The sequence below is a fragment of the Zootermopsis nevadensis genome, unplaced genomic scaffold (genome assembly GCF_977971745.1).
Source record: "Zootermopsis nevadensis isolate Lab colony 2312 unplaced genomic scaffold, Znev_1.0 Znev_ptg000029l, whole genome shotgun sequence".
Taxonomy (NCBI): Eukaryota; Metazoa; Arthropoda; class Insecta; order Blattodea; family Termopsidae; genus Zootermopsis; species Zootermopsis nevadensis.
This window is the reverse complement of record NW_028259161.1, coordinates 769,984-782,986: the sequence shown is the minus strand read 5'-3', so window position 1 is coordinate 782,986 and position 13,003 is coordinate 769,984. Positions and strand designations below refer to the sequence as shown.

The following is a 13,003-nucleotide window of genomic DNA, read 5'->3' as shown; positions in this document are numbered from 1 at the left end:
GTACGTGCCGCTTTAATCTATTCTGGAGCCAATAAATTTATTTAGAATTTTGCTCACCGTATAAAGAGACTGGTTTGTCATAAAATAAACATCTTGTTGAAGAAACACGAGGGAAAGAAATTCATGTCAGGCTTTACAAAAAGAAGAGACAAAACATCGGTTTTTAATTATGAAGATATCCTATCTGCCCACGTGTCTACACGGCATCACAACACAGCAGAACATCATGATCTTCATCGCCGCGAGAACCTAACAAAGTTTTATTTCCCATAAATTTCGACTATGAACTTAAGGCCCCGGCTCTTCTGGGACCTGAAACTGACTGCCACGTGTCTCTGCCCCACCCCACCATCCACGACACTGGCGTAACCTCCGGTCCCACCAACGTACTGGTCCAGCGCCACGACGTAGGTGATCGTCACGTTACTGATTCCCCATGCAGGGTAGCGCAAGTAGGCCGTCGTGGTGCTTAGGAACCTGTAGCTCTGTTTCACGAGGTCTCTGCAAACAAAGCAGACGACGAGTTCTGTTTATGCATTTCCATGGTAACTTGTGTGTAATAGATAGGCCTGGATACGGTTTATGATTGTGTTTGTGCGTTAATCATGGCGGACCAAGTTTTCTCAGTAATGACGCTAGATAGAAGAATATTATGTTTTGAAACTGCTGCTACAATTAGGCATATTTTAGAGTTACGTCAGAAGGAGATAATTTTTCGAAATTGATAGAGGAAGAGTAGACGAGGTAAAGGGAGAAAATACGAAGAAGTCAGGCCCTCTTGACTTTCAGGGAGCCTTTCCAATTGCTACCTATTCTTGCAAAGAGAAGATATAGCTTCTTTTATTGCGAGGTTCGATAAGTGTCCTGAGATCGGCTGTCGTGAATTGATGATTTTTAAAGCAGGTGGCACATATAGTTACCGCCAGGCTTTAAAAAGATTGCAATATTAACTTACGACAATCTGCAAAGAAAATTTGCGGAAATCAAAGACGTCACTTAAACAATTCGAGAAAGTGAGAAAGTTTTTCCTCCGTGGTCCATAACGTTTCTTGCAGGTTAGGCTCTCAACTTCTGTGGCGACCTGTGACCTGTGACCCACCTGTGCAGTAGTCTGTCTCCGTATTGTCTCCATCCCTCGACCAGATTGTGGCTGTTATTACGCAGGGCCGCTTGCTGTAAGATCCCGTACTCGTAAGGGCTGTACAGACTGCTCGCCACCACACAGCAGATGAGCGGCAGCAGAACCAGAACTCGTGTCGCATGCACCGACGCTGATTGCATCCTGATATCTCGGCTCTGTACTCAGCGCTGTTCTTTCCTGTTCTACGCAGGCTTTTAAATAAGCGCGGATGACGCACGTGATCGGCAAACACGACTTAATTGCGTCTGCAGTTAAGTCGCCGGCTTCCGTTCTTGTGTCAAAAGTGCTATTAGTACCATGTTCCTCTTTTCCCCGTAATAATTTCTCACCCAGTTGGTGGTTGTTCTTAAAACTTTGTGTCTTGTGCTGTAACGTGGAGCGAGTTTCTGCCGACCCAGACGGGAGTTTCCGTAATGTTATTTTCCCATTTCGTTTTCCCGCGTGGTATCCTGTTTTGAGGATTTATGACTGAACTTTTGACTGCTTGTTTTATCTTCCCCAAGTGTGCTACATGTCCCAATTATTTCATGCATCCTGAATTTAATGACCCTAATGATGCTGGGCGAGGAGCACTGATTATTACGTTCATTTGGCTCGTATGCCCCTGTTAGGACCAAGTACGAAACCCGGCGCCTTCTACTCGTATACTCGCAGTCTCTTTTTCCTTTGGACTGAGAGTCCAAGTTTCACACCCATATAAAAAAAAACATCTGAGTGGATGGACGCTGTTTGTCCGCCAGAGTTTCGGAAACACTGCTTATTTGTCAGTTGTATATTTCACGATGTTGTATGAACTGCTGAGGTAATGTTACATGGATTGAAGTAAATTAGAGTGATTATTACTGAGGAATAAAGTGGGATGGAGCGTTTTGTAATCTCCAAGGTACGGAATTGATATTCGCCTCGAGGCGCCGAAGACTCCATCTTAAACCCGGCAAAACGAATTGTAATGATAGACAAATGTGTTCTGTGGAAATGACTCACTGTTGCGTGATTCATTACGTAAATAACGTGCAATTTCTTTATCTGTTCTTATCGTAAATTATTCGTATAATTATGCCCAGTAATTGTTCGTAAGAATTCTTCATCAACTAATGCACGGTCGACATCCACTTGACAACATTCAGAGAGATACGAAAGTGGGCAAATACCTCAGACAATTGACTAAATATATGGCGCTGAATATTCCGTACGTTGGTTCTTACTTCAGGTTTGTTGCTTGTAACCATCGAATCGAAAGCTGATGCAAATTTAGTACTGTTGAAATATTTGATCCAATCTGCCATGTGTTTCTAAGAATAAACACCGCATAAATCTTTTTGCCTAATTCAGCGTTGCGTAAGGACCGAGAGTAAGAACCAGGACAATGGAATTCCCAGTAATTCGATCAACTTGTCGGCTCTGAGCGAGATTTCAGGTTCTAACGGCGCAAAGTTTACAGTTGATTGCCTTGAACAGATGTGACGGAAGGGAAGAAGATAATTTGTACAGAATGCGCTACTTTTCTTTGTCGCAAAGTTGACCTTCCCTAGAAATGAAATCGTCTCCGTGTTCTGAGGCAGTCGATGGTTTAAAATTGTTGATCCTGAGTATCCATACATGAGAGAAGTGAAAAACCCCTCGATTCTGCTCAAATTCGAGCCGAGAACCCCACCAGCGTCTCTCGATCGGGGCAAGTTAGTTTCTTAAAATAGGCCACAAAATCTTCCACTTCTGCTCGTGGTACTTACGTTTCATTCAGCGGACGGGGTTGGCCCCAGGTCGTCCATCACCCTGCCTTCTCGCCCCTCCCTCTAATTGAGAAAGATTCGGTTAATTGTGGAACCACGTGGTGCCAGGTAACGAGGCTTTCGTCGGCAGTACAGTCTGGTGCTTGCAGAAAGGCAAAGGAAACACGTCCAGGGTGATATAAGTACCCCCCGTGCGCCGGTAAGAACAAGTGTCGCAGACGCCACGTGCTCTTACCTAGAACATGTGCGCGCATGGAACAGAGAAGAGAGGACTTCAGAATGAAGACCACGTCGCTGAGAACGGGCCGATCGAAATTGACGTGTGGGAGGTTGTGTTTGCCAGTCAGTTGCGTTCCTAGAAACAAATACGAATTACAGAGATCGTGTGGCCATGACTTTCCACCGAAATGCGAGTGCATTCCAGTATTGCGTTGCTTATGGGAGAGATAAATATCTCGGGTCACAGAGGGCGTGCTGGATCAAGGGTCACTTCCAGGAGGTTTTGGGTAAACTGAGTTTTGTGTTTACAGCTCATGTGGTTTTAGAAAAACAAATAAAATAAGGATGAGTTTGAGGAGGTTCTGGGCTTAATTTATATCTGACAACGTGCCTCCTCAAAGAAGCGTGAGGACAGACGGTGAGTCGCCTTGGAGACCGTTCTCATGAAAGCCTGTGTTGATTTCTTGGATTCCTGTCCATTCCTGTTCTTTGCAATCGATTGCTGTAACTCACACCATTTTATAGGTAAGATTTCAGGTTCTCACGGCAGCGATTATGAAGATCACTGTATTTCGGAATGTTGTGTAGTCTCCGTCAGCCCCGAGGATGCACACAGTAGAGGCACCTCTCAAACGTCGGTCACATTCTACGAGACTACACGTCACAGCATCCCGGAAGACAGCCATCTTCATGCTGTTTATTGTACCTGTTCATGTCAGATCCGTCTTCATAAAAGGTCGAAAGAGTCCTTTCCTTCGCATCCGTCACGTTCCGGTCGTATATTCCTCCGGTCATGTGTCCGGCGTTTTATTGGTCGTTAAATATTCGCAGCGTCATTTTGAATGTGCGACGTGACTTTTCAATGCCGCGTGTTGAGACGTAAATGACAAATTAAATAGGATCTATAAATCTGCAAGTGTCCTGCGGTACGAAGCTTCAAATTTATTTCGCGTTCATTATGTCAGGCTCCTTTAACCGTTTGTCGGAAAGCATCGAAACTTGTCGAAACATGTACAAACCTCTCCGAATGTGACCAAACCACAGTGAGTCTGCGAAGACTAGTTTATACGATGCCAAAGTTCCGTAAACGTGTAGAAAGGTGTCCAAATGCGTCGTGAACTCAATCTGTCGTCACGTATTCTAACCCGCCATAGAAAAGCAGATTACGATCCGCCCCCTCCTAAACAAGGGTGCCCGACCCAACCACGCCGAACACCAAAGAAATTAAACACAACACAAAAAAGCCATGTTAATTACAAACAAAAAAAAGAGAGAGAAGGAGACGAAGAATTGAGGAAGAGATAATGAAAGAAGGGAAGACGAAGGAGAAGGCAGAGAACGGAAGACAGGCTGTCCTGAGTGCTTTCATGATGCTCCTCAGCCTCTCCAGACAACTTCTTGGTTGTTACCTCAAGTTACACCACCGCTGTTTCCTTTCACTCCCTTCTCTATGCAGCATCCATTAATCTCCTACACACATGGTCTGAGTTGCTCACAGTTTCGTTAAACAAACCGCAAAAATTAATATGAAAATCGTCGAAATTAATCCGGTAGTTCGGGAAATCAAACGCCCGCACAAACAGTCGCGACCTCCTCCTCATGCTTTCATTTATGTTGAAGTGTGAAAATATCGCGTAGGTTAGGTTGGTTCATAGCGCAAAGTGATCTTTGAGTGACCGAGGATGCGAACGTCTGTGTGACACTTTCTTTCTCTGTGGTTCCAGGAACGTGGGTGTGCAGACTGCTGAGGTGGTGAGGCTACCACAGCCTCAGTACCTGATCGGAGCCTCGCCGTTGTGCACTCAGATCAGCGGACTCTCTCCGGGCCAGACAAAATTGTGTCAACTGTACCAGGACCACATGAGCGGCGTGGGTAGAGGTGCCAGGGCTGGCATCGCGGAGTGCCAGTGGCAATTCAGGCATAGGAGGTGGAACTGTTCAACGGCGCACGACAGCTCACTGTTCGGACCCATGCTGAAGATAGGTGAGCGATGAAGCTGCAAGCTTATCTGAAAAGCTGACAGTTTTCTATCAGACTACACGGACAAATAAATAATTAAATATCCATTTGCACTACCCAGAATATGTAGGATATCTGTAAGTTGTCTGCGATGTTTCAAAGTTTTTTGTCTTCCTTTGTTTCGTACACTTGAGAAGAGACCTCTCAGTTCGCCTGAACTGCTAATTGTATTTCCTTTCCTCCTTTCGAATTCGCATCTTCTAATTCTTATATAAATTGAAGTACGGATTTGAACGATGTTCCGTCTGTGGGCGTAGAGGACAGAAGTCCTTTGTGAGCAACTTCACCGTCAAATCCTTTTTTTCCCTTTTCTGCTAGAATGATCTTGAGTCATTATTTTATTCCAGTGATACACCGAGAACACTTGTCGATCTAGTTCTGATTCGTGTTTAGCCTGGGTTACTATGGATCGACTGTAGTCGGCCACCATTAAATCAGCCTCTCTGCCTTTGTTTACTTGTCTGGAAGGAAAAACAGTGCGCTAGTGATTTAGGAGAGGAGCCTGCTTCACCGTTTGTAATGATTGACGCCAACTGCACGTGTGAACTTACGCGTAATCGGTCAAAGTCAATTCCTCCCTCTCCCCTTTCTCACTCCTTCCCCCACGTGCAGTCTAGCGATGAACCGAGCATCGGCGAGTCTGTAATCCAGACCGGTTTCGACAAGGTGTTTATAATTCAGGTACTTCAGTGAATTTAAACACATCTTATTCTCATATTTTGTGACAACAGAATAAATTTATTGAATTCAGCTGCCTGGGGTTTGGCGCCTTTTTGTATTTTGTTTCTTGCAGTAAAAACAGCCGAGTTATTTGGGCTGCTAATCGCAAAGAGCAGGAAGTTGCTATAGCTCATCTTATAACCGTTTAGTTGCTGTGACAAGTTTCCCAAAAAATACGCCTGAAGCCGACTCCTCGTGTCGTCTGTTCTGACAGCGATCGCTTTTTGTGCACACCCTGTTGACAAGAGTTCTGATTCCGCGGCAAGCAGATTTGTTATCGCTCTAGGAAATCGCGACTTTAATTGAAGTAATCAAATTTGCAACAGACGTAATAAGCTGTTTAGAAAGTAGGAGGCCGTTGGAACTAGGACCGGGCGCACAATCTTAATGACCCTTCGCCGGCTTCAAAAGCAAAATGCATGGCTCTCGCAGATAAACGGAGCTTCGAGACATTAGCACCGCGCGCCAGCACACACTGATACATTGATTCGAATGCTGCGTGCTGCGGGTGTGTCGCAAAACGAATAAATAGGAGCTTCCGGGTCGTCCAATTTAGCGCCAGGGTCAGAGCGGTAGCCGTACGAAACGTCCGTCTCACGAGCGGAGTGTCGAACTCTTATTCGATGAGCGATTCATTCATCGCGGAGGTCTAGGACTTCCACACTGCCAGGGCTTGACTCCTGAAGCTGGTTAAATTATACACGCGTATGTATTCAATATGGCGGGAGTCGTGAGAATACAAGACTCTGTGTTTAATGGTAATCGACTGATGCAGGGCACAGGGAGGATTATTAAGACAATTAACAAGTAAATCTTTGAAGCACGAAGTTTATTTAAGTAATGTTTAAAAAAAGAGATACAACGCAGCTTATGTAATATGGTTAATGCTATTTGAGGAAATGATCTCTGTTTGTTCTGAGCATTATGTTAAGGCATTAATTGCAGCCTGTGGGTAAAACACGAAGTTACTGAATGCTGATGCAGATGGTGAACGTACTTACGGGTCAGGTTAGGTTAGGTTAAACGTTCGTTTCGAAAACCGACAGAAAACACGGGCTGTGACTGAATGGTCGATTCATTGTTTGACTGAGATTAATCGGCCGCATGACCAGATTATTTGATTGTGTTAGAATAAACACTTCATTTTAGAAGCCACGAATTGAATAAAAAATTAAGTGAGTTGGTGAAGCAGTGATCGATTCCAATAAGTGGCCAAGTGGAGACGTGATATTAACATAGTATTAAAATAAGTTATTCTGTGAAGGAGTGGCTGGTGGATTAAGTGAATTGGTGAAGATTTCTGTCTTCTGGGTTGTTGCGCTGTGTAGTCTGGTCGATGTTAACCAACGTTTCAGAGGTCATACTGCCTCCGTCATCAGGGCGATGAATATTCAGTATGACCTCTGAAACGTTGGTTAACATCGACCAGACTACACAGCGCAATAACCCAGAAGACGGAAATCTTCATATTCACCGCTGTGAGAACCTCAAGTCTTACAAGTGAATTGGTGTTTGTGTCAACTGTAAATCCTTTCCTTCCCAATTCCAGTCGAGAATCCAGGCGCTTGAGGTGTTATTCATGACGCCGAGTTCTCCAAGCCATCTGCCGTATTCTGGCGGTCTGTCTATACCCGCCAGGCACTCCTCCCTTGTGATCCTCAGATCAACAATTCAATGCGGGACCGGGCGATGGGAGCTCTGTCATATCACTGCGTCAGAATGCGTCAACATGCAGACCGCATTTGTGTCTTTTATTGACTTGCTATCTGCTAATAACATAAACCAACTAACCTGACCACTTAACTGTGAGTAATTATCTAACTGAATCACGACACGTGATCGAATGGGAAAGTGTCTAGTCTTTTGATCTGACCAAGAAATTCCTGCTCCTAATGTAAGCAGGCCGTTCACAGAACCTTCATTTTAATCCTGCTGCGAGCCACGTGAACCCACACCGTATTTATCTGAAATCCATTTTAATAGCATCACTCTATCTACGCCTGGGCTTATCAAATTGTGAATCAGCTTAATTTTCTCACACTAAAATTCCATAAGCGTTTCTTATTTCTTTCATGCCAAGAAAATTTGTTTCTTCCTCAGTTTAAGAAGGTTGCAAAAATCATTAAACTTTTCTCAATTTTTATTTTCCTACATGAGTCCTGTACGTCAGTTGACAACACGTTTCGAAACTAATGTGTCATCATCAGGCCACAGATACTTACCTGTACTGTGAATATTTCAGACATAAATTTGGTAAACGTGTAGTGCAACAAATGTATTTTTGCCCTGATGATGACACACTGGCGACGAAACGTGTTGCCATGCGAAGTATGTGCACTTATTAAAAGTATATAAAAGTATCATGTTCACTGGAAAAGAAAAATCTTGTGTTTTGAAAAGAAATAAATCTCTCGTCGAATGCTTCCCGATCCACGTTTGTTCACTGAAGGATCAGTGACAGTCCAGGCTAATATGAGCCTCTCTGAAGCTTCATGAGGGTGGTGCAGCTGTGTCGTTATCCTGCCCCAGTGCACACACACACACATCGCCTGCACGTCTCTGAACGAAATAGCAGTCCCTAGTAACTGAGTGACTCACTCACCGTTTGTTCGGTTGCCTGACGCGATGCTGTGTGATCGAATGATTTACCTGATGACCAGCTCATTAATTTTTATCCCTTCCTTTCCTGTAATATTTTCACAAGTTTCCCCCTTTCTCGTACTCGATGACTGTGGGTGGACCTTTCCATTTCCCTCCCTTCAAGCGTTTTCATTTTAGTCTGAAGATTGCTGTCTTCTGGGCTGTTGCGCCTTGTAGTCTGGTAGAAGTTTACCGACGTTTCAGAGGTCATGCTGCCTCCGTCATCAGGTCGGTGAATGAGCCAATCGAGCGGTAAAGGCTACGTTTACTTTCCTATTTAATAATTTCGCTTCTCACCTGATTACACCTGGTAGGATCGGGTCTTGGAAGTTCTTTCACGAAAATTCATTTCACCTGATTTTACCCCCAGCCCCCGCCTTTCGTTCCGTGCTCAGTGTATCTAGTCCTTATTTTAATGAGGGTCTGATACCTTTAAATCGTGCGAAAATTCTGCTAAATTTATAACTTGCGTTGGGCAAGGCCGTGGTCTAGGCAACACGGAGTTTTCTTCCGTGGCATCCCAACAATTACTCCATTCACACACAGAAGAAGGCAATGGCAAACCACTTCTGGATCATCTGCCAAGAACGTATATGAACAGGTCCCAGTCCGAGAAAAGGATGGAAGGATCCTGTTCATATGGACCTGTCGTCAGACAGAACACTAAATAATAATAAGATGAGGTGGTCTAGCGGTTAGAACGCTGACCTTGTAATCCTGGGGTCTCGGGTTCGATTCCCGGCGGTGCCCGAATTTATAACTTGTGTTGGGCAAGGCCGTGGTCTAGGCAACACGGAGTTTTCCTCCGTGGCATCCCAACAATTACTCCATTCACACACAGAAGAAGGCAATGGCAAACCACTTCTGGATCATCTGCCAAGAACGTATATGAACAGGTCCCAGTCCGAGAAAAGGATGGACGGATCCTGTTCATATGGACCTGTCGTCAGACAGAACACTAAATAAATAAATATTAATGAAAACTAAATGCTCATTGTGTTTTGGAATGGAAATGCGTATGGAACGACACAGTCGTAGCTTGTAGAATTACTTTTTATTTGTAGAATGATGATCATGAACAAGTGTGTACATTTGCGTTGTTAATCGTAAACTCCGTGGCATAACAAAATTTCTCAAGCTGTTTGTCTTCTCTCGTTTACTGTTTTTACACGTCGAATCGCCCGTGTGATTTTACGTGCCCTTCGTTACGCACTTTTACGTGCCTGGACTCCCCAGCCGTCTTCGAGTCGTGTATTCAATTAGTAGCGGTCATTACCCGTGATATTTACGACTCGAAATGTTCAGAGCAGTCATTGATTTGTAGCGAACCGGCGTTGAATGTTGAATAATGACGCAGTGTTAAGTTTTGCCCCCCGCAGAGTACCGGCCCTTCGTCTTCAACTCCACTTTCTTGCTCAGCGTGTGCGAGTGTGACAAATTACGTCCGCCTCGGTATTTCTACGGCTCATTCTCGATTTACTCTCGTAATTCTTGTCATGTTATTCGCTCCTCCACGGCACAGACTTTTCCTGGAAGTCTTACAGAGACGATATTCATTCCACTTTTCCCCGGTGTTGCTTTGAGTCCCGTTTATTCGCTTATTCTGTGTGCGTCTGTTCGTACCAGGTGCTCAGTGACGTTCTGCCGACTTGTGCCATTTTATTATTCTGACACGTATAAAATTTAATCGCCAAATCGACATCTCTTGATGATGTTAAGGGAAGGAAGGACAGAGAAATTTACACATAGAGAATCTTCGCAGTTTGCACCCCTCCCCATTGACCTGTGTTGCTAGAATGAGCGATTCAAGTATTATGTAGGATGAGATGGGCGGTGCATGCAGCACACACACACTCAGTTCTGGTTGGAAAATGTTAAGGGAATTCCTTAGGGCCTTTTCGTGGTTGGCGCAAAAGACCTGTCGATGTTCTGTCTGATGGTGGATTTCGTCCAAAACGTTGTTCAAATATTTCGCCGGCAAACCGTAAACTTTCGTGAGATAACTCGAGATTTTCAGAGGGAGAGAGCTCTAAGAATGACGTAAGCAGGACTTATTACTGGTCAGTAGGTCCCACCTGCTCTAACAATCGATAACTCTGCATTTTGCATTCAAGTGTTTCATGTATGTTCAGAATATGAACGGGGATTATTTACCTAACCCTTTAAAGCCCAGCGGGAGTTGTATCTGCCACCTACTGTAACAATAACCAACTGTGAATCCCGTATTTATGGGTCTCTGTACGAGAAAAGTGTGTTGCTTTCTTTGCGGTACGGACTGTATTCGTAAGTATTATTTAGACGAGCTTCAGCTTCAAAGATTCGAAACGGTTAGTCCCCAATCTACATTAATATAATTATCGCTGTGCCTTCCGTGAAGTCCGGTGTGTGTTTCAGCCAGTCGGGAAGCGGCCTTTGCGCACGCCATCGGTGCTGCCGGCGTAGTGCACGCTATATCACGGGCGTGCCGAGACGGCCAGCTCAGTTCCTGTGGGTGTTCACGCACTGGTCGCCCTCGGGATTTGAACCGGGACTGGATCTGGGGAGGATGCGGCGACAACCTGGAGTACGGCTACAAGTAGGTACATTCGGGCCTTCGGCGCCTGCCTCGACGGAGCAGGGCCCTCGAGAAGCTGGCCAAAGGATCACCCGCGCATCCTTGATTCCGAAGGTTCATTGCCGTGTTCACAAGAACCCGCCACCGAATCTATCTCCAGTCACGGGAATCCAGTCCAGATTCTTCCACCCTGTTTATTTAAGATTCATCTTGATGTTGAGGTTTTTTTTAGGTTTTACTGCATTGATGATGATGATGATGTTCTTCCTCCGAAACGTTGGCCTCTGCCGACTAGTCTACACGGCGCCGAGCACGTGATTTTAATTTACGCTCCTTGTGCAAGTGATTGAACTAATCGGGCGGTAATAAAATTCTAATTCCATATAAGGCATGGAGTTTAATGGCCAGCGTATCGACTAGCAGCTTCTGAGCACAGACTGCCCTTCACAGAATTAGTAATGCAGAGGATGCACGTACCATTGGGCTACAAAGTGTCTCACAGCTTTATTGATTTTACGGGTAGGCGTACTTTTATTTGTAATCAACGCGATGCGTGTAACAAATTAATCTTGGGGCGACAGCGCTCATGTGAGAACGGCCCCTCCACAACGCCATTCAGTTCTCTCCCCGCCATTGTCTCCAAGCGGTGAGGGATCTAAGATTTTGCAGACAAGTAAGAGCTCATGATACGTCGGTGATGTAACGCGGTATGGGGGACTCCCCTCGCCTTACGTACCATTAACACTTGTTCGTAGCCAGTGGCGTGCAGGCAGCTTGAGGATAAGTAGGATTTGATGTTTTCAGAGCGGTGAGTCCGCTTTCTTAACTTGCTTGATGGTCATTTGTAGCCAGTGCGACGCTGCTGTCGAGTAACTATTTCTGCGTCAGTTGCCGCCGCAAAATCGACGCTGATCTGTAAACGAGATGTTATTTTAGAATGGAACTTATCGTCCGTTACAATCGTTACCCGGCTATTGGAGATGACAACTTGATTCTGGGCGTAAGTCAGTCTGTCGGGGCCCTCATTCCCTTCCGCTTGAATTCCAAATTCATCATTCGTCTTGTCTTATTACGACTTTTCATTCGGCGTGTGATTTTAAGAAATGTCTCCGAGTGACGTTTCCAGTAGGTGACCCACTCCTCGTTTTCTTGACGGCCTCATCACCCTGATGGTGGAGTCAGTAGGTGCCTTTGAAACGTCTGTCTGTTTCTCTGAGATTACACGGCGCGACATCTCGGAAGACAGTCATCCTCTCCAAACCATGCAATTTTTTTTTCCATCGCCACTTCACTTCGTTGCCAGACGCTTTGCATCCATATTATGAAGAAAGTGATGCAATGTGTGTTGCAGATTCACTCAGGGGTTCGTTGATGTTCGTGAACGGGAGAAGAATTATCGTCGAGGGTCCAGAGAGCAGGGACGGAGCCTCATGAACCTCCACAACAACGAGGCAGGCAGGAGGGTAAGTTGTCGTCACATTGTCCTTTGAATGGACCTCGCATCCCGGCCTCTGTCGGTAGTCACCCCCGCTGCCGACTCGTCGTGTTTCAGTGCGAAGTAACTGTCGGCTCTCGGCATTATCTGCTTAATCTGCGATGGCCAATGACCGTCACACGCCTGAGTGACCTAGTGCACCGTTCTTGCGATGCATAAAATAATCGATATCAAGTTCCGACGGTGGCGCTGTAAATTGCGTTAGTGTTCAAAACGAAAATGTTCGTTCCCATCAATTTGACCGGTCATACTGTCCTAGGAGCAAAGTAGAATCTTTTTTCCTACGCGAGTCTAGCCGGCAGTTGTCTGTCTCTCCAGTTCTCATCCCTTTTCACTGACTACACCCGGGACCCTTCTATCCAGATTCTTCCAGTTCGACTCTGCAAACGCAGCAATTACGTATATTGCGTGTGCCTAGGCCTGCGGGATAAGAAACACGCACTGGACGTTTACAGGACTCATCTCATCTGTTCAATGTTGTTGG

The 13,003-nt window shown here is 45.3% G+C and overlaps 2 protein-coding genes across 3 annotated transcripts in view; one reads left to right on the top strand and one right to left on the bottom strand.

Moving 5' to 3' along the window:
- The window catches only part of LOC110837886 (protein Wnt-5b), a 203,504-nt gene that overhangs the window by 171,870 nt on the left and 18,631 nt on the right, over positions 1-13,003 (top strand). For both annotated transcript variants that reach the window (XM_022080506.2, XM_087358274.1), the window contains 3 exons: positions 4,815-5,074; positions 10,865-11,045; positions 12,376-12,487. In XM_022080506.2, the coding sequence (XP_021936198.1) occupies positions 4,815-5,074; positions 10,865-11,045; positions 12,376-12,487 (553 nt within the window). The remainder of the gene's footprint in view (positions 1-4,814; positions 5,075-10,864; positions 11,046-12,375; positions 12,488-13,003) is intronic.
- LOC110837894 (putative salivary secreted peptide) lies at positions 133-1,328 on the bottom strand. The gene is made up of 2 exons (XM_022080515.2): positions 1,100-1,328; positions 133-501 (listed from the first exon to the last, which is right to left on the bottom strand). Exons 1-2 carry the CDS (start codon positions 1,279-1,281, stop codon positions 261-263), a joined length of 423 nt encoding a protein of 140 aa, XP_021936207.1. The 5' UTR covers positions 1,282-1,328; the 3' UTR covers positions 133-260.